General features: G+C 40.4%; 1 protein-coding gene across 11 annotated transcripts in view; it reads right to left on the bottom strand.

Annotated features, from left to right (window-relative positions):
• The window catches only part of ZNF521 (zinc finger protein 521), a 231,713-nt gene that overhangs the window by 9,213 nt on the left and 199,330 nt on the right, over positions 1–23,170 (bottom strand). For all 11 annotated transcript variants that reach the window (XM_031612772.2, XM_090137489.1, XM_090137488.1 and 8 more), the window contains 2 exons: positions 22,044–22,175; positions 19,319–19,434 (listed from right to left, as the gene is read on the bottom strand). In XM_031612772.2, coding sequence (XP_031468632.1) covers positions 19,319–19,434; positions 22,044–22,175 — 248 coding nt within the window. The remainder of the gene's footprint in view (positions 1–19,318; positions 19,435–22,043; positions 22,176–23,170) is intronic.

Below are 23,170 nucleotides of genomic sequence, written 5' to 3' on the forward strand. Positions count from 1 at the left end.
TGGTTTATCTGCAGCTGAGGCACAGCAGAGAAGCAGGGGACACAAAGCTTTGATAGGCAATACTGCCTAATCAGATGTTCAGGGATTAAATCAATGTTTCACAAACAGATGTGTTCATCAGCAAGTTGTTACTCTGCTTTAGGGTTTTCCTTTGCTGTGTTAGATTTATCGTCCTGGTGCTTTCTAAACTACAACATCTGTGAATAAGTTTAGGTCTGACCTCCCTCCTGTTTTACATCCACAAGCAGTACTCCTACGTTGTGCTCTAATTTTAGATTCCTTCAAGAGAAATAAATATGTGGAAAAGAGGGAGGTAAAAATCAGAACAAAACCAGAAAACTCTTTGCCTGAAAATATGTGTTCATTTCACGTGAATGCAAATTCACCTTTAGCTGGGAGAGATGAACTGGCTCTTGGAACTGAAGCTATGTTGCGTACAGATTCCTTTATAGGTCAAATTCAATTAAACAAACTCCTACTAAATATTTAACAGCTCAGTGCAGTAATTAGTGACAAATAATAGAAGCTTAAATTGACAATTGCACAGAAATGTCCTATTGGAAACATGACGTTTCTTGTTCCTCCTGTTTATCTCATACTCACTGAATTCTGATAGGTCTTTTCAGGGATTAAAGTAACAGATGAACCTGTATTTTACACATATCTATTCAGCCAGCGGTGCAGTTTGCTATGAGCTGTGGATCTTTTTCTTCTCACATTCCCATTCTGGGCTCTCTGATTTACAGCAGAGTAGCTGCTGGATCAGTGAATTTCTTTCAAACCTTTCAACCAAACTGGCAGGTCCAGAATTTCAGCTCCCATCCTTAGGATTCAAAAGGTCACCCAATTAAAATGGGGAAGCACACAGAGCTGTGATTTATATGCAAAGGGCAACCTTTAAAACAATGATCCTTCCCAGTTTTCCACAGGTGCACGTACAAGAATTCCTCAGAACAAAATTACCAATGAAATTTCAAGTTTCTTGATACAAGCTCAAAGGAAAGCACTGTAACTTGTCTGCACTCTTATTATACAGGCAGATGCATCCCACACTGTATCGATCGCCAGGTTCACCCCCCTACTCTGTGACACATCTCTGGGTATTGTGCTTATCAGGTGACAAAGGGACAGCCTGGAATCTGGATTCCCCACACATTGGCAGCCAGTGTGTGCTGCCTTGTACAACAGCACTGAGCACGCTGGAGGTTATGGATCAGCCCAACACTAACACAAAGTGTCTAACATAGCTTTCACTCAGCTAAAAGCAAAGCATGAACCAGCCCAGGTTTAAAATCACCAGACCCAGCTTGGTGTGTGAAAATCTTATTTGGTGGTTATCAGCTGGCAAGTGTACATACAGGTAAGGGAATATTTAAGCCAACTGGTATGTTTTGAATCTAGAAATCATAAAGAGACAGAGGTGAAAATGTGTCTCCTCATCCACGGTATGTTAATTCTAAAATGTGCAGGAAAGAAAAGGCAAGACTATTCCTATCCTTGAAAAGCTGATGGTCGTCCTCACTCAGTTTTACGTTGATGCACTTCTTCCTTCAAGATAGTATGTAAGGAAAACCAGACTAGTCAGGTCTGATTGTAATGATGAAAGAATCCTGAGCTGATAGCAGAGGTCCCATGACTCTGACTTGCTTCACAGCTGGCTACTGTGCCAGCCCAGATTAGGCATCTCACTGTCCCTGTGGTTGGACTTGATGATCTTTAAGGTCTTTTTCAATTCTATGATGCTATGGTTCTATTCCTGCAGCTTGTTGAACAAGCAGCAGCAGCTATGTGGCAGGGGTGGTACAAATGAGAATTACAAATATGCTTGTCAGTAAAGAAATTAAGGACTGCTTTCATCCCTTCGTAGCCAGTGACAGTCAATAATCCTACATTGAAATGCTGTGTTTTTATAACAACTGCATCCTATTTCCCTCCTTTTCAGTTTAAGAAGCTCTAGGTTGTGAAAGTTATTTTTAGAGACCAGTATACTACTGTGCTCTTTAGAAAGTCACCACTTCTCTGAATTTTTTAAGGATGTACGCTGTAAATCAATAAATCTGGAGTGTTTACTGACATGTGGTACCAGAATAATAAAACTTCATATTTGTCATTGTGGTTGTTAGTTGTTAAATGAGGAAGTCCAGATTCTCTATTGTCTTCTGTTTTGTTGCCATTTGCATTTGTGGAACAGAAGTGTGAAATGTGACCACAGCTAAATGGGAGGAATTTTACTCTCACTTTTGCTTGCTTTTAGAACCTATACAAGGGGTAGGACAGTGAATTCTTACTCCTTTGTAAGTCCAAGTCATTCATTTAATACTTTTCCAACCTCTCAAACAAGGACAACACAAGGAAGCATCATTCTGTGCTTTTTTCCTTCTTCCCCTTGAGGATAGAAGCATCCTCCTACAAAATGCCATTCTTCAAGCCTGGTCATTCTGCTTCCTGTCACACAGCTGGCCATCACACACTGCAAGTGAGACGTGCCACTAGAGTCAGCCTTGGCCCTGCGCAGACAGTGGCACAGATGCCCCTCACCCCTGGCAATGCTGTGGCTCTGCTGTCACCCTGGCTCTCTCTGCTGGGGGCACCTGGTTATACCCCTTGCTGCCTGTTAGGGCTGTCTTGTAGTGCGACGATCTTCTGATCAACTGAAAAAAAATCACACCAAGGAGGGAAGATAACAAGAGACAACGCTTCCACTCGTTTGCTGAATGTGTTTAGTACCGAGCTGTCTGAAATACAGAACTTTATCTCCTCTACAAAAAGATGTGCTGTAGCTATGGTGAGGCTAATCTATAACTCTCACGGTCTTATATAATTTGCTACTCCAAATTACTTTTAATTCATTACAATAAAACCCACCTAATTAAAATAACTCCTTAAAGTGAAGTATTAGCTTGATCCTGGAGAAAAAAAAAACAAAACAACCGACAAACGGAATCTTCTCAACCAGGGGGTAATTCATCATACTGCAGTGCACACTTACACCAAGGCAAATGTAAGCTGGGAACAAGTGTCCTCAGCAACAGTGCCAGCATCAAGGGGCAGGAGACCACATGCCAGGAAACCTGCCACACACAAGTGGCACTTCTCGTCTAAAACTCTCACAGTTAGTTCACCTTGGCAAAACATATCGACTACTAACTTCAGTAAACAGACTGGCACTACAAACAGCAGTTGCTTTCCTGGAAAGTAACTGTCTTCAACACTGAGATAAAACATTTGTTTGGGGGCTACTCTTGCAGTCCCTGATGTTCAATAACAGTTCTGCATTGTAGCATTAGCATCAGCAAGCTCTGCACTGCCACTTTTCTGTGGTCTATATCCTATTCTCCCTGTGAGTCTTTTCAGCATCTCGAGGTGTTTTACACACTGCATGTTTGTGTTCTGGTCAGATCGACCGAATAAATACTTCTGGATTTGAAAGAGGCTGCTCTGGGGCTTTGGCTTTCCCTTAAAATGTCATTAAATTGTCAGGGTGATCTGCTTTCAAAATGTCTGTTCGAAAACATACTTAATATCACCAATTACAGCTCACAGACTTTCTGGTTTCTGTTATTTCTGTTTCTCAGTAACTATTAGGAATTACAAAAAATACAGTGTTCTCCATTTGCATACACAAAGAAGAAAACCAGAAAGCAATTATAAGGACTAAGCAGAAAGTCTGCGGAATACATGCAGCACAGTATTGGATTTAACAAAAAAAAAAAAAAAATTCTCTATCCTAAAACATAACACTTTGTAGAAAGTTCTTTTCAAATCAAAGAAACACTACAGTAAAACAACTGCAGGCAACATTTCTGAGCCACAACGCAGTTTGTGTCAGAACGCTCATCACTTCAGGCTGACCTGTCAAACTAGCTTTGGGAACACAATAAAAAGGCAAATCTGCAAGTTGGTAAGAAACTTGGGAAAGATGAAAAGTAGGAGTTGCTTCCAAACTATAGAGCAGAATGCTGCGCAGCGCTAACCAAGCTGTGGTGATGGTTGCAGCAGCTGTCTGTCCCTTCCTATTGCTTACAGGCACACCTGCTCGGCTCTGCTGCTAACAATACTGTGAGGGAGACAACATTTTGAAGCTCTGACAGAAGAAACCAAATGAAAAATTCAGGCGCAGCTGAGTGTCATGGAGAAGAGATGAGAATTTAGTGTTGTATATGAGTACCTGCTGTACAGCAGCCACTATAGCAATAGGGCTATATTATAAATTGCATATGGATGAAATCGGCTGGATGACACTTTTGAACCTTGGGAGGCAATTTCTGGAACCTACATTTCAAGGAGATTCTCAGCACCTTGCAGAATCCTATTCCCAAATCCAACCAACTTACTTAGGTGGCCCAGGGTGGTCTCTGGGTGCCTCTTTTTAGGCATCAGGGATTAACATTCTGGCCACAGGGCTTTTCCAGAAACTAACACAGTTGTCAAACAGTCTACAGAACTCACCAGAGAATCATTTCTGAGGGTTTTGGAATCACCACTGTTCAGAGATATATTTCTCTATTAAGTTCTGCAGAACAGTCCAACATCTGCAGAGACTTACCATTCTCTGATAAATTTCTGACATTTTCAGACTAATTCCTATACAACCGCCATATATTTTTTTAAAATCCATGTGGCCTAAATGTTCATAACTTGGGCCAGCTTAGTCCTCAGTGCAAGTTAAAGCGTTCATAAGGCTGCCTGACCTTACGCCAGCTCATAATAGCCCCTGGGGGACTGACACATCAATTAAAAATCCCTGGAATTCATCGGAGTCAGAGACATGCCTGCGAGGACCAAAAGGGAGTGATAGAGAACCAGCTAGCAAAATAAACAGGAATTTTGCTGCATACTAAGGGAATCTTTGGCTGTCTGACTAAAGGTACCTTTTATACTGGCAGGGGATGCAAATTGGAGCCCGAGGAATCGCACTTCCATTTTCAAAGCACTTTGCAAACATCAACCATTTCACCTTCACACCACTGCTTTCAGGGAAGTGAATATGTGCATTCTCAGCACCCTCCAGCTGCTGGAGGTGCGGAGCACTCTAGAGGCATGGTCTGTGTCTACACACAAAAGGAGTTTCCCAAAGCCACTGGAGGAATTAGGAGCAGAAAAGGGATTAGCAGAGAGTGCTACCCATCCCCATGCTCAGTGCCATGCCTCCCTAGGAAGGCACCAAGGCAACCTGCTGCACCCCAGCCACACGCTGCCTTGCTGTACGGTGCAGATTACTGCATGTCATCCTTTATAATCTCTCCTTTAAGAGGGAGTCAACTCATTTCCTGTGCACTCCCCCTCTGGTTCCCCCCGCAGATGGTGGCAAGGTTGGAGACAAGTTGTTTTCACAAGGCTGAGATTAAAAATGGCTCTGTGTTTTGCTAAGCATTCCTCTGAAGCATGGGCAGCGCGTGCGTGTGTGTCTGAGAACGACCCCAGTGAAAGGGAGGAATGAGAGATGCTAAACAATGCCGCACAAAGTTGCAGACTGTTCGGCTACAGGCCAGAAAATGAATCCAATTTTTCATTCTGTCATTATAAATATTTCAGTGCAAATGGTACTGATTTTCTGCAACTGTGGTTAAGCAAAGGGCCTCCGAGTGAATATTTAAGAAAAGAAAAAAAAGGAAAAGAAGGAGGAGGAAGGGAAAAAAAAAGAAAGAGAAAGAAGAGGGAGGCGGAGGGGGGAAAATTAAGGTTAGCAACCAATTAATTTCAAACTTTAGCAGCAAAAGATTCTGGGAAAAATTCTACAGCGCTGCAGCGTGTGTGACTCCAAGAAGGAGGAAAAAAAACATTTACTCTGCTCTTCTTCTGACAGTTTCTCATAAAATATCTGCAGTCCATCTATCTTTTAGTACTCCAGGCTCCTCTGGAGAGCAGAAAATAGTAGTTTAAAGCTCACTTCAGTGCCAGTCTGCGGGAGATTGCTTTCCACAGGACCCCTGCTGATGGAGGCCTAGGGGAAGAGGCCCAGGAGTTATTCAATCAGTCCAAGGCTCTGGGGCGGCTGGGGGTCCGCTGAGGGCTGATTATAAAGCTGCCCTCCTGTTGCCTGCCTCCGAACAGAACGAAATGAGCAGCCTCTTGCTGAGCAGATTCTGCAAGAAGGAATTTCACCTGTCACAGAGTTTGTCAGAATTTCAGGATTTATCTTGGTGCAAAATTAATAAAATACCAACCAGGATTTCAGCCTGACTACTCAGCTGTGTCATCTCAAAGTGATCTTTCACCTAAGAAAACCTGGACACAGAGCAACTGAAGTCATCCTTGCCCTACTTTTGCTCTGGAACTTGGGTAGGATGCTACGACTGCATAACAAAACTGTTAAATGTGGGTTTCCTGACAATTACACCAAATGTCAAGTGCTGGGTGGGTGCTACCGTCCTAACGTATGACCTTCCACCTCACTCCTGCGGTTCCTGAATCTCCCTGGAATAAGCTAGGAATCTGAAATACAGAAAGATCATTTCTGTAGTTTATAACCTAGTAGGTCCCTTACGGCAGCACATCTGTTAAGATCATACACTGGTATTCCAGGTCTGGATTTGATTTATAAGTTTTAAAGGAATAGAAACAACAGAAGACATAAGATTACAACCGTGATCCTGCAAATTAATATTGCTGTGACAGACAGGTACGTGGTAGCCATATTCTGAGTCTAATATCTATCCATGTAGAAAGGTGCCAGGTTGATAAAGCATCATCTCAAACCTCTGTGAAAGAAGTTCAGTTATTTCTAAGCTAGACAGTGTTACCGGCCTTCTGGCAGTGCCTTACGGCAATAATAATAACAAATCTTTCTATCCTACTTATTTAAGTCAGATTGTGCCAACTTAGAGCACACATGAATTTCAAGTCTCAGGTAGCATAGAAGCAATTAACTTGCAGCCTGCAAGAGAGTGTTTCTGTTAAAAGGGCAGATCAACTTTTAGAAAACGATATTTTTCTCAGCTAAGCCAGCTGATGTGTAAATAAATATTATTCCATTTACAATGCCATTAGTTCAAATCATGGCATGGAAAACAGAGACCTCCTATACCAAGAAACAACAAAATATGCTCAAATTGGGAACAAAGATGCATTTGCCTTTAATAGGTCTTACCCAACATTGTGGAATTTTCGGTACTCTGTTCAAAGCTGTTTGCTGTCTGAAGAAACAAATTTACTTTTCGATTTGCTCGTCAGCATTTTTGAGCAAGAGCTTAAAACAAATGGTAACATATCCCTCTCCTACCTCATCCTTAAATGACAATTCAACATTAATACACATCATAAAGCCACCTTTACCAGGCAGTACTAGTCTGACAGTTTTAACACCAAGAGATCTCACAGCAGAGAGAGAGAAAGCACGCAAGTGAATGCACAGATGGTGGGAGGGGACACAGGGTGCTCTCAGCAGGCTACAGTAGAGATGCATTAACTCCACAGAGGGATAAGGGCTTCCCACCAGTACAGTCATGAATTATAACTGAGCATGGGAGTGAGTTCTTAGTGCCTGTCTTACAGCAAATATACTGTTCCATTTTCCTGCACAGTCACCTTTCACCTTTACAAACTCAAAGCAAAGCAAAATGCACCACTAATATTTTACAATACCTCGGTTTCTTTATATTACATACCACACATCTACACACACAGAGTATAGAGGGAAGCAGCGTATGCACCGACATAGAGTACCCCCAAGCAGATGATCAGAGTACACCCACAATCAGTGCCTATGTCAAGTGATTCTGCTGCAAAACGAGCTTATAACAATACAGCTAAACAACTAAAGCTGCATGTAGAAATGCATTTAACTCAGCAGTGCTGGTTCATGAGGCTTGAATCATCTCTTTCCCTCTTGTTAACAGGGTGGAGGACATTCATTTCAGCTTTGAACACAAAGGAAGCTCTACTTGAATAAAAAATCATGAGAGTCTACAAAAACGCACTCTTTTTCCATCCCAAATCATACCTCAGACTCAGTCTGATCAAAGCACGGTGAACCTGACCCCGAGAACAGGTAGCAAAACTAAAACTCAAAGCTGTTCCTCCAGGTTGGGGTTTTGTAAGGAACAGCTCCAGTTGTGCAGCCATCTGCATCTGAGTCTTTTTGACTAATGTTTGGAAAGGAGCAATCTAATGACGCTGATGCTCTCAGAAAAGAAAAGGAAAGAAATTAAAAAAAAAAAAAAAAAAAAAAAGAAGAAGAAGAAGAAGAAAAAAGGGAAAGCCACTACTTCGGAGCCAAGATTGCTGTTTACTGGAGTTTCCTGGATGTGTCTCTTTATGAATCACTGACCACACCTCGTTTTCACAAACTATCTGCACCTCCTCCCTAAGGGAATTCATCCCCTCCCAGCCTTCCTCCTACTCAATGGATCTATCAATGGAGAAAACTTGTTATTTTAGGCGGCTGAAAATTTGACCGATTTTAAAGGATTCGTTTACCGTGCCTTTCACTTTCGTTTAAATCCTCAGTGCTCCTGTTCTAAATGACAGCACTGCAAGCACTGCTTTTAAGCACTATTCATTTTCCCTTCTGCACCTCAGCCTTTCATAGGGAAGGAAGGCTGATCTCTCTACAACAATGGAGCCTTCTTCCTTCATAGCTTCAGGGCAGAGACTGTTACTAGCCGTAGACTTGCTGCAAATAACACAATAAAGGATACAAATGTGAATTTCTCTTAAAATACAGGTTCAGCTCCGGAGGTATCTTGCTTTAGAAACCTCTGTCAAGAGCAAACAATATATCTGTTTCCAAAACGCACAGCAGCTGCCCAGTTGCTTTTCCAAATGATCTAACATGTCAATGGAATCAGGATGACTGTGAATTCTCTACTTTTCTCCATTTTGTGTCTCTAATCGATATTTTACCTTCCTTCACACTTAATATACTCCAATCTCGGTTTGGCAGCATGTCTTACAGAATGTTAAGAAACTGAGATCAAACATCCTCCCTCTCTCCAAGTCCCTGAGTTTGAGGAGAAGCAGGGCTTCCGAGCTAAGCTCAGCGATGGAAGAAGATGGGAAATCAGGCTGCAGATCCTAGAGGGTGGCAGGTCTGCTGCTACTGAGCCCCTTTGCCTGTGCAGTGAAAAATCGAGGAGTGAGGATGCTGGGGTACATGAGAGCCATGGCAACCCTCTGCTGGCACTACGGTGGAAAGAGGGGGCAGATCTCAAGCGGCAAGCTTCCAGCCACAGTGTTGTGCCATTGCTTGTTGGGAATCTGTAAGACCAGTGGAGAGTGGAGCCAGGAACGAGGAGCGTATTCATGGGGATGGAGGGAGGGGGGGCCATCAGAGGACTGGGGGGAAGGGAGGCAGATTTGCAGAACTGGCCATGAAGCTCCTCAGTACACCATAGCTGGATGCTTCATAAAGTCACACTGATGGCAGTCCCGGAGATGGCCATCTGTTGTCAGCTCTGGGCCAGATGAAAGATAATATAATGGCAGCTACTGGTAGCTAACAGCAGGGCAGTCGTAGGAAGGAATGCATCCTAGAATGAAGAAGTGGTGCTTCCTGTTCAGCACAGAAAATCAGTCATCGATATCAACTACATTAGCAAGAAATTAATGGATGGACAATTAAGAGAACGGAGCTTATCTACCAGGGAAATTATTCAAACGAGAACACAGTGCTTATTTCTTCTGCTTACTCCAGGTGTACCAGCCAACTGATCTGACTAATGACGAGGTGTGGGCTGAAATGTTCAGGGCACAGATGATAAAAACTCATTTTCAGCAAAGGGCAGAATTCCATTTCTAATGATTATTTGCGGGTCAGGGAATAAATTTACTGCTTTCTCAGCCCTCAATCTGCAACAGGACTCCCTGATATTCACAGAGGTTTCTTTAAGGACTGAGGTTAGAAATTGGCCTTTATGTAATAACTGAACTTTTCCTTCTTATTATCACAATTTATTTTTACAAGTGTCTTATTATTATCAGCATCACTCAGCAGAAAAATACTGACCTTGTAACCACTGTTATTTCTATCTCATTTCTTTCTGCGCCCCATAATCTCTTTCCTACTTCTACTCCTTTGCCATTTGTTTCCCTATTCTCCTGCCTTTCTGTGCATTTTCTTTTCTGCCATCAACTTATGATTTGCTTCTTTGGGATGAAAGCTTGCACACTTTGCTTTTCCATTGGCTAAAACAATCAGAAACCGTAATGTTAACGTTGGCATATAACATTGTTTTTCTTTTTTTCTGAATCAACTCTTAAGAAGACAAAGGAAAGTGGAGATTGTCCTCTGATCACCAATGTTTCCTGTTTTCAGACTGGAGACAGCAAACTTCACTCAATATTTGCATGACACAGTCTTTGCAGTTATGACAATTACCATATTTTCTGTTTCTTAGAACATACTGGGAAATGGTTTTAAGTTGAGGGAGGGAAGATTTAGTTTGGATGTCAGGGGGAAGTTCTTTGCAGAGAGAATGGTGAGGCGCTGGAACAGGCTGCCCAGAGAGGCTGTGGATGCTCTGTCCTTAGAGGTGTTCAAGGCCAGATTGGATGAGGCCCAGGGCAGCCTGGTCTAGTATTAAATGTAGAGGTTGGTGGCCCTGCATGTGGCAGGGGGGTTGGAGATTCATGATCCTTGAGGTCCCTTCCAACCCCGGTCATTCTGTGATTCTGTGATTCTGTGATATTTAATATCGATCATACCAGATGATAACGTGAACAGACCTAAGCTATGGGTTAACTTTTTTATGTTGCAATTGATTTTTTTTTCTCAAAAAACGGATAATGTATATTCTACAAAAATGAACAAACAAAAACCCAGAACCAATTCTCAAAACAAAACAAAACATATACATAAAACAAAACAAAAGGCATATAAGAGACTGAACAGGTAGGAGTAGGAGAAATACGGACATATATTCAAGTAAATACATGTTTAAGTATCACTATCCATCCTGAAAGTGAAGAAATATATATATTTCTGCTTATTTTTAAGCATATAGTATAGGTATAGGTAAGTATAAGATACCTATATACCTATATAAGTACCTATATAAGTATAGGTATTTTGTGAGCATAGCTCAGCACTTGTTTTGGATGTTATACTTAGCTTCCAGTTCTTTTGCTACTCTGTTGTTCTATAAGTCTCAATTCATTTTTCAAGATTAAAACTAACTATTTAAAGGCAATATCATCATTTCACTGGTATGCCATCTTTGTCCATTAATTCTGTAATTTAATCAATAATATCATCTAAGTATCTGAAAACACAGACTATAATTGTGATTCAGTTGTTCTAGAAATTTGAGGAAGATCCTTTTGAGGAATGTACAGGAGATGTGAACTCATTGTTTCCTGCTCATTTACAGGAAACAGCACAGAAAGTGTCACAGGTTGATTGTAGGGTGTAGATTTACAAGTATATGGAGAATGTGCAGACTAGTAAGAACCGGTAATACCCAGCTCATCACTATTGTCAATCACTGTTTAGTTAAATCAAAATGGTCCCAATAAAACTCTGTCACCTGGGACTTGGTGGTCTTTGCACTGTGCTGTAAATATTCATGGATTAATGAACTACTCACAAAGAGTGTTTACATTTGAATAGGCCAATCAAAGGCCAGTGAACTCACCAGCTCCAAACCTAGAAATTTCTTATTTAGAAAAGAATTACCACATGAAAAACCTAATATGGCTGATATGGCTGTAACACTCCTGGATCTCCAGGGGGGAAGTGGCTGCTGGAAGGAAATTCAAAGTTGTTTGAGTTTTTTTGTTTTGTTTTGGTCTTTTTTTTTTTTTTTTTTTTTTTGTATTTAAACTTTGTCATTGAAGTAAAAGACTTGTAGGGGAAAAGACTTGTAGGGGAAACACTTTGAAGGTATGTCCTTAATGAGCTAATGCACAAATGCCTCCCCCACGCTTCTCTTCATTACACTTTTGAGAAAATTTGCAAAGGAAGTAATTCTGCCTTCCAGTGAGAAAGAAGTCTGAGGTCCCAGGAATACATACCTGGATGTTTTAAATCTTGGAAGACGTAGAGATATACTTTATCTCATAGGGTTTTGAGAATTTCAGGGGACTCTTTTTGGGGGGTTTATTTTAGAGAAATAAAATGCAGTTGATACAATCTGGTGCATGCTAACATACACGTTTTCCTTGAAACAGAAAGCACTGAAAGGGTTCAGAAAAAAAAAGCACTCAAACTGGTAATACTTGAAATATACGCAGTTCTCTCTATCTAGTTCCCTCAAAACATAAGCGTTAATTACATTCTTAGTATCTCTGGCACACATACTGTTATCATCATCCTCCCTCACTAGACGAAGAGGATGCACGGTTAAGTGGAGCAAGTTAGTACCAGACATCGCAACTGAATCCAGCTCTCCTGACTCCCAGGCATCTGCTCTGACAAAAGCAACCTGCTAAAGACTAAGGCCAACATCACTGAAGCTGGTGCCTGTATTTAGGCATTAAAAGTGTTTTGCAGAAACCTTAAAAGGTGGCTGTTGCTGCACAGCACCCATGCTTTTAACACGGTTGCTATCTTCAGGCATTTTTGACCTGATTTCCTGATGCACTCAGCACCAGTTTCTTGCACTGACCTTAACTGCAGCTGGAGGTGCTCAGCACCCTCTCAGAAATAGGCCATTGAGTTTAAAAATGTTGGCCTAAAGCCTTGATTGTTAATTGGATTTCAGGTAGGTTTCTGTTTAAGAAGAGCTGACAAAGTTATTCCCTGCTGGCTCCTGGCCTTTGGGGCCTAGAAAGCCAGCATCTCTGTTCCACTCTTCACCCTAAGAGTTTGGGGACCTAGAAATGCCAGATCTAATCTCCAATTTCACTTAAAAAAATGTTTTGAGGCCTTTTTCTTGTGAAGAAAACATTCTTGAAAATGTAACTTCACCTGCAGGTTTGAAAGTTTTATCCCTGTTTTTGTGTAAAGAGTATAAATAATTCATGCCTTCCCTGTTGTCATGCAAGCCTTACTGTTGGGACCTACACATGCACAGACTCAATCCTCTTGAGGTCATTGGAAAAACAATTCCTACCTGGAGGTAGTGGTGCCATTGCTGCTATGGCTGGTGCTATTCCCATAACAATCTCTTTCTCTGCTGGCCCCCAGAAAGCCTCTGACACAAGGAAGCAACCCCAGCCCAGCTTTAGTACCGATTTTCTTTAGCTGCCCTCCCAGTGTGACAGAACATAGGTTTTGAATCACAGTTCTGCTACTGTTTCCAGTAGTGGTCTCAGTCAAGATTCCTATTTTTTTCAATAGCCTAGAGTTTGCATCGTTCTGATTCAGCTCAGGTCAAAGGTATTTTAAAGTTGTTTCAAAATGTTGAGATCTTTGGGAGAATTTTACAATGCAGAGGTCTTTGGAAAATGCAATCATTAAAGAAAAGAGGTGAAGACTGGAAAATTAGTTTCAATATTGCTAGCCATGGAACATGACAGTCCAACCTGGACATCCAGAGAGGGACATACATAAAGTTACATAAAACTCCTGGACCTTCTCCTATGCTGCCTTTACCTTGCTCTGGTTCATGTAAGTTCCACTCTCAGCTGCTTGCAACAGGATCTGAGAATGTTCTCCTGCTGTTTTAAACAACACAAATAACATCTGCTATGAGTGCTTCATTCTTTCTTTCATCCTTTCCCTCGGGAAGAAACTGTGTATTTCAGTTTGGAAGGAGCTCTGTTGTGGATTGGGGTTTTGGGGGAGGTTCAGAAATCTGCATTCAGGTACATACTTACATGAGAGAAAGGAGCCTTTGGCACCTATAGATGCCCTGCTCTTGAAAGCATAAGCTGAGGACATTCATGGTAATACTTAGCTGTGGTGGAAGTCTCTTTTGCATTTCTGGGCCAGCATACAAGAAAGTTCTAGCTCCTGTGCAAAGTAAGCTTCAGCTCTTTGATAAAAACACTCACAAAGCAAGGCTGTCAACCAGCTGCCAAATGGGAAGAACTTTTCAGATGATCTCAGAGATGCACTGGACCAAGGCCACCAAAAATACTAAGGACCAAGTCTTAGAGCACAACTGGCTAAACATGTAGGCAGGCAGTGTAGAGAGACACCAAGAGAACAGGTCTCCTTTGCTGCTGAGGAACAGTGTGGCAGCTCTCTGTATTGGCTGGAATGTCCTACTGATGGCTTTGTGCCAGGTATTCTGTGCTGATGGACTCCAGATGGGAAGTAGGAAGGGTATGAGTCACTGAAGCCAGGTCCCTTTCCAACAGGATGGGAAGTAACTGCTGATACAATTATTTCTTGCTCTAGTTTTTATGTCTGTGTAGTGGGGACAATTAACTACCCCCATAGATAACTAGTTATTAGTTAAATGTTAAGTAAATGCTCTACTTCACTTAAAAGAGAAACAGTTTTTGTACTGGGCAAAATGGCCAGGGGAGGCCAATCTTGGGTGGTATCATATTCAGAACTAACAAGCATCCCTGATACAACACTGATCCCAAACAATTATGCTGCATTACTACTAAGCATTGTTACCTCGCTGACCCAGCAACACCAAAAAAAAAAAATCTAAAATGAACTCATTCATTCTGAACCATAATACATCACAAGAGCATCTCATGACTTTCTACAAACACTAAGTTATGTTATGTTGGCTATGAAAGGAACGTTGGGGCTGGAAATAGGAAGAGCAGCTACTTCTCATCAGGCACAAGGGAAGCACTTACATCCATTCAAACACTGAAGTTTGAAGACTAAAGCAAAAGAAACAAGAACTGGAAAAAAGCATGACAATAGGAAAAGGAGGTTTTAGTAGGTGCAAATGACTTTATCATGATTTATTGAAAATTCAACATTAAATTAAATTAGTTATAGGTTTCTTTATTTCCTTATTAATTAAAAGTTCAGTAGAACAGATGATGGGTGAAGAAAATTGTTTATCTGTATAGAAAGCTCTATGGTCATGCTTCAGGTATTCAAAATGAGAATTTCAACTTCTTGGAGACATGCAGGCACTCCGTAAGAGCACATACCTTGCTGCTTCCTTATACAATATCTGATATATTTCTGATTTTAAATATCATTAAAAGTTTATTTTCTAGGACTCTATTTCTGAAAAGCCCTTATCATATAAGCATGTCTTATTGAAAGTGTTCCATTCTAAAGAATAAACATTTTTAAGGACATACTTTTTCAACTTAATTTCAGAAGTGTAAATATAGCACATAGACAGAGAGCACATGTAAGTATGAAAATTCCGAACAGTCTGAAGAGCATAAGAACTCTCTTAAAGCATACAGCTCTATTATTAAAAAAAAAAAAAAAATCCGTTTGTTTCCTTTCTACTGAGATAATATAACCTCAAAATAAATAAATAAATAAATTAATTAATTAAAGCTAGCTCAACAGCTGTGGAGCACAAAGCCATTTAGAAGTGGTAAAGGTGGGAAAAGAGTGAGATATGGAAATGATTAAAATTAGTTTCTTTGTTTTCTCTGAGAAATGCATTTTACCAATTAAATTTGCAATCAGAGAGAGACTAGAGAGGTAGATAGCAGTAATATAGGCTCAGGACACCAGGTTTCTTGTCTCAATGTTGGCCTCCAAACTGATGCATGTACTGCATCAGTCACTATACCTATCTACACCTTTCTTTCTCCTGCTATTCTTCACCAGTTTGGGTGTAAACTCTTTGGAGTGCAGTTAGTCTGTTGCTGCTTTCTGAACATCATAGCACCCACCTCAAACAGTCTGAGAATCAGTATAACAAAATACTTTCACTATCATATTGTTTATAAACACTTCTGTTTGGAACAGTTTGCACAAGCATTTAGAAGATGGTAAAGCAAAATGTAAATTCATATAAAATCTAATTATTTTAATTTAAAGACTGAGTAATGCATTGCAGGCTTGATTTTCAGACAGGACATTTATTCTCTGTTCTTAACAAAACTTGGAACTATGAGATTGTCTTGTGTTCCTAATAAAGGTTTGGAGTGAAGTCATGGAAATCTGTAAAAAGAGTGATACTTTTTTATGGTGGTTTTCGTGTTCTGTTTTTTTTTTTTTGTTTGTTTGTTTTGTTTGTTTTGTTTTTTGTGAAGATTGGTAGTGAGGAGACAGTAACTTCCCTGAGGTGAGCTGAGTGTAGTAAGTAAGGATTTTTATTTTCCTGTAGCCTGCTTTTCCAGAAACAGGAGTCAGAAAATAAAAAGCAAAGAAGGTAAAGAGTCACACTGGGCCAAAACCAAGTCAAGCATCATTATAACACATTTCTTTTCTGTAGCCCTGAATTCATTCCTTTTGATTATCGGTACTATACACAAAGATAGGGCTCCTATGCTATTGTGTTCTGTTCTGCTCTGTCTTGTTCATGTTCTTATTCTGCCCTACAGCCATGGAGTGCTGTCCATGGTTTCTAATCTGAGATGATTAGCATCTCTCATGCATGGGAGATGCACTTTAGATGCATGTTTAAATTAAAAGCAAGAAACTGCTCCTGTTAGAGGGCATAAATACACTGTTATGCTGCAAGCCCCAACACAAGCCATGGTAATGTGAAAGGATAGAGAAACGTAAGCCGGAGGCTGGTTGCCAAAGATTTCACTGCTTCAGCTGGTAGATAGCCTGAACAAAGCAGTGCTTCCTGGAAGAGGTTTTAAATGAGATCTTGAGATCAATGTATTTTCAGTAAAAGCAGATTCCTAAAGTCAGTACCTACAGCTCTGCCTATGTGCTTTGCTGCTCTTTCACCATCCAGGGTGAATTGGAGGTAAATGCAGCAAGCACGTGATCCTAGCAAATGCGAATGGCATCATGGAATGACATTTTAAAAAATATAATGTGTTCTCAACTGGGGTGGGGCTACCCAAGTTGATTAAAATAATGAACACAATGAACTAAGTGAATAAGAAAATGAATACCTTTCCCTTTTTGCCAATGTAGATAAGCCAGGGAGAAGCTGTCTCTAAGGGTATGGAGATATGGTCTATTAAGAGCCTTCTGCAGGATGGAACAACCAACACACTGATTGTCACCTAGCCAATGTAGAGCATAATTTGTCTCTCTGTGGGGAGATCCTTTCGTGCCCTTCACTAGAAAACCAGGTGCTCCAGTTACACTGAGGTTTTAATGAACTAGGCTTAGATGGAGGCAGCAAAATCTTGCCCTGAGTCTTCAGCAGGGTTGAATTTTGAGTGGAAAAACATGTGTTTTTATTACACTAAAAAAGCCAGGAGGCAGCTGCTTGGAACCCTATGTATTTTGAAATGAGATCATATTTTAGGGAGACAGATAAGCAAGGAGGTGATCTTATGTGAAACTATTACATGCGGATCTCTGTGTATTGTCCATCTTCAGAATCCAGTTACTTACTCTGCTTCTTTTAAAACATAATGTAAATTCTGCTGTTAAGACTCATTTCTAGTCTCTTGTTCCTGTTTCTTTTCAGTTTTCTTTTGCACACTTGCACTGTTTTACTAATTTTTTATATCGTTTTTTTCCTTTTAGTTTGTTTTCCCTATCAATCTTTCCTTTGTCTTTGCAGACAGTGTTCATCTCTCTACTTCTCTACACTTCTGCATTTTGATTTATCAGTGATGAACAATGGAATTTATGAGAATTACTAAGACAAAAACATTTTAATATTTTCTTTCTGAAGAAGTTTCACCTCATGGGGGATACTTTGCAAAGCAACCCTGCAAAAACTAACAGCACCAAGAACAAAACCCCTAAGACAAAACCAAACCAACACCAAACATATTGACTGAAAGAAGGCAAAGAAAATGATTCAAAAAAACCCCATGCTGCGATTGAAACAAATATGACAGAATGAGTTTCTGACCTTCTCTCATTCCACTCAGTTTCTACTTTATTTTTTTCCCACAAACACAATAACTATCTATACAACCCAGACTACTTTCTGACTTCAAAACTCAGTTTTCTATCTTCCTGTCCACCACTATGAATGACTACTTTTTTTCCCTTAAACATTTAACATTATCTCTTCTGTTCTTTGTCTTCTCCCACCTTGGGTCAGAGCTTGCACTAACACCTGATACAGACAGTAAATGAAACAGGTTTGAATTTATTAAAAAAGTTACAGCACAGGCACAGTGCCACAGATACGATGCTCCAGATGACCTACAGCAACACAGAGAGTAAGGAAGGCTATCAAAAACCCTTCCGTATTGCTCCTATGCATAAATATGGATTATCAAAAAAGGAAAAATGCAATACAATTGACACAAATTCTGATTTCTTACATGATAAATTGATGCACGGCTTAAATTCTCTTATTTCCTTTTTCTTCAAAGAGGTATCTCATATCATCATACCAAATATTTGTATTGGGTTTTCAGTATGTAAAACATTCAGTAATTGAAATACTAAATGAGCATATGGATGCACATGTCTCATCAGCCTCTGCTGATGAGATGAAATACAGCTCTCATGCAAAGCAAAATTAGTTGTGGACACCCCACCCAGTTAGACATGTGGGCTCCTGCTATTAAAAACTACTGAAAAATACTTGAGTGTCAAAAAAATTCTTTAATTCCATATAAAAATCACATGGCAGGTGGCAGAGGAAGGGCTGCTTTCTGTGTAAACAGTACAAATACCTTTCCTTGCTCCATCTCAACAGATCATCTGAGACACTGAAATCTTTTCCTCTGTCAACCCAATTTAATATGTCAATATAAACTAAAATAATTTAGGAACAATTTTCTGCTGCTGTCTCAAAATACCCCACCGCATCAGGAATACACACCATCACCTCTCCTCAAAAAGCAAGCTCCTTCAGATTCTAATATGGAGTAAATAACTCCTTCACCCAAATTTGTTTTCAGATCTTTTCTGGCATTTATTTTCTACTGTCTGTTCTTTTGTTCTCATTAATAATCTACTATAAACATATCCCGGGCCAAACAAACAGCAGACAAGAAGGCAGCATAACACTTGTTTGATTGTATATACATATTTTCTTCCCACCAAGTTGGGATTTATGGGAGATGGGTTTGGCCAGCAAGTAAATCAAGATAAATTCCGTCTCTCCCATTCCTACACTGACAGATCAGTGGTTAGCTTTTGTGGCAGAAAAATACACTATTTCCCATTTCAAAATACGATGGCAATCCCTCTCTCTTCAATAATATCTTAAGATGCAATGATACACAAAGAAAAAATCCAAAGGTGGCTCCCAGAATTCAGGTCTGTAGCAGTGGCTTTCTGTCAGCAGCTTTTTGAAGCCATGGGAGTTGAATTATCTACCATTTCCCTTATCCTTCCTTCATTCCCATCCTAGTGATGAAGAAGTATCAGAGGAGGTCATGGCAAGCAAATCTATGAACTCAGCTATCAAATACACAATGCTATTATAACGCCCAGGTAGCAAGTGTGTACCTGCAGCTCTGTTTGGAAGAAGAACTTCTGTGGACACTGTGTGCAGTCATAGATCTTGTCCTCTTGTCCATGGGCTGAGAAAATGTGCTGCTGCAACTTGTTTGCTTGGACAAACACTAAAATAATAGACAAACAATGAGTTTTTCATTATTTCGCATCGCAAATGAAGCATTTTTTATAAACAAGTTCCCACTAACACTCTGCAATTCCAAGAGGTAAAATTAAGCTGGCATACTCTAATTTCACATTATGCCGCTGCTATAAAGGGTACCAACAAACTCTATTTAACTGTGAAGCGTGATCCTTTTTCATTTTAAATGAATTGAAACAGATGTCTGGCTTCCAAAGAAATTTAAAAGAAGGAAGCAAAAGGAGACCTTAGCAGGACAAGTGAAGTTTAAATTTAAAGATTTAAAATTGCCGTTTTCTCTTCAGAATTATTTCTTCATGCTTACTGCACTTTGATTGAACACATACAAACTTATTTCCTAGCAACCAGCAGGTTTGAAAAGCATAGGTTCCAAAGTCCTGTTTACTGCGTTTGCCTAAAGTTAAAGCTAACAATCAGCTCTGTATTTAAATGTGTTAATGCTAAAAATTATATCCCACAGCTACACTGGGGCAATGTCTATAAATGTGAAACAGAACTGCAGGTAAATTCTCTTTGGATACTTTAAGATCAACTCTGCCTACACACTGAATGCAAGGGTTTCAATAATATAAACATGTTCAATTTTAATGACTACAAAACAAGGCCCTAAGACTGTGTAACAGTTTACCTAGGAGACATACTATTAATAATTAAATTGTATATGCCAGAGGCAGTGTTTGGGTTGGCAGCACTGACTTCTGATGGATGCCTGGTGCACTGTGACCTAAAAAAGTTTGCATCTACAATATTAATCTGTATAGGCAGGGAAAGGATTTATTAAAGATGCTGGCACTTGACTTTGACTCCACTCCTAATCATTAAAATTATTCTAATTGCAAGGCAACAAAAAAATATCAGAATATTGTTGTTCTGAGTCATACATTTTAATCACATTTCTCATTACACTGAAGAAAAGGACTCAGATTCCATTTTCCATATAAAACTAATATTGGGGATTTTCACTTCTTGTTAATATTCTAGCAAGACGTGCTGCAATAATTTAATAGCATATTGCTAATAAAACACGATTGTTTATGATTAATGCGCGGTGCCTATTTACCCCATCAGCTAAAAGGAAAAAGTGTTCCACACAGATTGGAATCGACTTATCTCCATACTCTTTAACACATCTTACAAGGCTACTGGCTCAAACATTAAAGGATTACTTTTATCAGGAATCTAGCTCACGTGGAGAATTGTCAATGGGAACTCCTTACAGATGCAAGTTTTTATATTGCCTTTACAATTCTCCCAAACTTGGAAATCTAAGACCCATGGTATCATGCTAAAAAAAAAAATTACTTCATAGCATGTATACAAAGGCAAGAGATAAAAAAAAAATAGCTGAATAAGTAATAAAACTAAAAAAATGTCACACTGAAAAAAATATTGTATGCAGATGCTGGATAGGCAAACTGCTTACAGCTGTACTATCCAGGCCCAGACATTACCAATATCAACAGTGCAATGAAGATGAACTACACATTTTTTAAAAATTCTATAACCTGCAGAAATGTGTGGAAATTGAACACAGTTGAGGCAATATTCATTAACAAAGAATGCAATTTTCATTTTCCTCTGTAGCATGTACGTTGTATTGGAAGGGGAGCTGCCAAACAAAGAGGAGCAAAATGAAGTTATCAGAGGTTCTGTTTGTCGATCAGTGAAAATCCTTCACTTCCATTAATGAGGAACAAAAACTTTGAATGCCTTCCAGAATTAGCATGTCATTGATGAGAGAATACCCAAAGTGTATTTTGTCACGTTTGTGATCATCTTTGATTTTCATCTTGTAAAGAAAAATTATGCGTGTAAGCTACATGTTTAGACTTACGTTTTAGATTATTGTTTTATAAAATTTCCTATTAAGAAGTCCTTAAAAAACGCACAACTTCATAGGCATCCTTTTAATGTGTTTTCATTTCCAACAACAGCATTTTTCTGCTCCTCATTATGGCCCAAACATTGCAGTGCATAGCCATACTGGGTCAAGTTATTTTCTCACTTGGATTTTACTTCTGAATAACACCACTGACTTGGGGAGGACTATTCTGCACTTGAACCTGTGTTAGGGGAGAGCAGAACTTGACTTGTGGCAAGACAGCCTGGTTTGCTTTCTAAAGCACAATACAAGGGTGTTTCCTCTCACCAGAAGCCAACAAACACAAGTGGACTCTCCTGCTCGTTCAGAGAATGTTGCCATGCAGGCTACATCTAGCAGTTCTGCTTTGAGTTGTGTCATTTTAGATGAAACATACATAGCTTTAAAGTACAAATTTATGGGCAGTTTTAATGTCAGCAAGTTTGGAACGTGAAGATGGTGAGTGTGACATCATGGAAGTTAACAGATAATAATTTCTGTAATTGTAAAAAACTCAGCAGTTCTAACTGAAGAGATTGAAATGCCATTCTTATAGATGGATGCCTGCCCTCCCAAGAAGTTCAGTTTTCTGTATGGTTACTAGTTAACATTACTGATGAGCACAAACTGACCTAAAGCCAACACATTATACGTGGGAGTTCTGCACAGGAGCAGAAGAGGCAGGATGGAGACAAGCAGCAATCGCCTCCTACCTGTAAAGCACACTGGACATTTGAAGGTGCCCCCCATGCCTTCAAAGCTGTGCTCTATCAGGTGGCACTGGAGTTTGGCAGGAGAGTCAAACGTCTGATTGCAGAGCTTGCATTCGTGGTTCAGTCCTTCATCTGTGGGAAAAATGAGAGTAGAAGTAAAATTCACTATGGGCCTTACAAAAGAGCATGTCATACATGATCTATGAACGGAACGAGCTTTTTGTTTTGCTCAGCTCAGGAAACTGGATGCCCCTCAGCATCCACAGCTGCTGAAGTGTTTATCTGCAAGGTTTCAGCATGTAGGAATTTAACTGAGCATTAAAATACAGCTTTTTCAGAAACAATTGCCACTAGATAGGAAAGCAGAGCCTTAGTAGGAAATGATGAATAGAACCAGAAGTAGCATCTCTTAGAGGAAGCACTCGATCCCAAACAAGAACACTTCCAAAGCAGTGCAGGAATTGAACGTTGCTCACACACCACTCCACAAGCCATGAGCAGGAAACTCCAAGAGCACGCTTCTGCCACTCTGGCTGACAGCAGCATGTCATGCGAGCGGTGTAACAGGGGAGGTATTTTTCACCCCTGCATCACCCCTGCTCCACTATCCCAGTCTTGTGGTCACACACAAAACCTTTTGCAAATGGCAGGATTTCCCAGCTCCCTTTCTGACAAATCCTGCTATTTGCATTTTCCCCTTACCAGCTCCAGGAAGTCCCCACGTGTTTCCTGACACAGCTTTCCTGTCAATGCCACGTGGCTCCGACCCCCTGCCACCCGTTCCTGCATTTCCTCCCATTGTGCTGGGAAGCCCCGCGCCTCCCCGCCAGGTCCCTTCCTGAGGGTGCTGCAGGACCTGCAGGCCACTCAGCGGCTGTGTCCTACTTAGAAACAGTTGCTAGGTGAGTGGTGGCTTCCAGCCCTGCTGCAGAGGCCTCAATTCTCACAGCGTGGCTCAGGAAAGGTCCTTCTGTACATCACCCGTGTGCGACACCAGTGGCACTGATCGTGCAGGTAAAGGCAGGGTTTGATTACCAGCAAACAGAAAGGATACACAGGGTGACCGGTGCCATACCACCAGCTCTCAGATGAAAAGGAGCCACATAGGAGAGCATTCTGCCTGCCCA

The sequence above is a fragment of the Phasianus colchicus genome, chromosome 3, assembly GCF_987193195.1.
Source record: "Phasianus colchicus chromosome 3, bPhaCol1.hap1.1, whole genome shotgun sequence".
NCBI classification, from domain to species: domain Eukaryota; kingdom Metazoa; phylum Chordata; class Aves; order Galliformes; family Phasianidae; genus Phasianus; species Phasianus colchicus.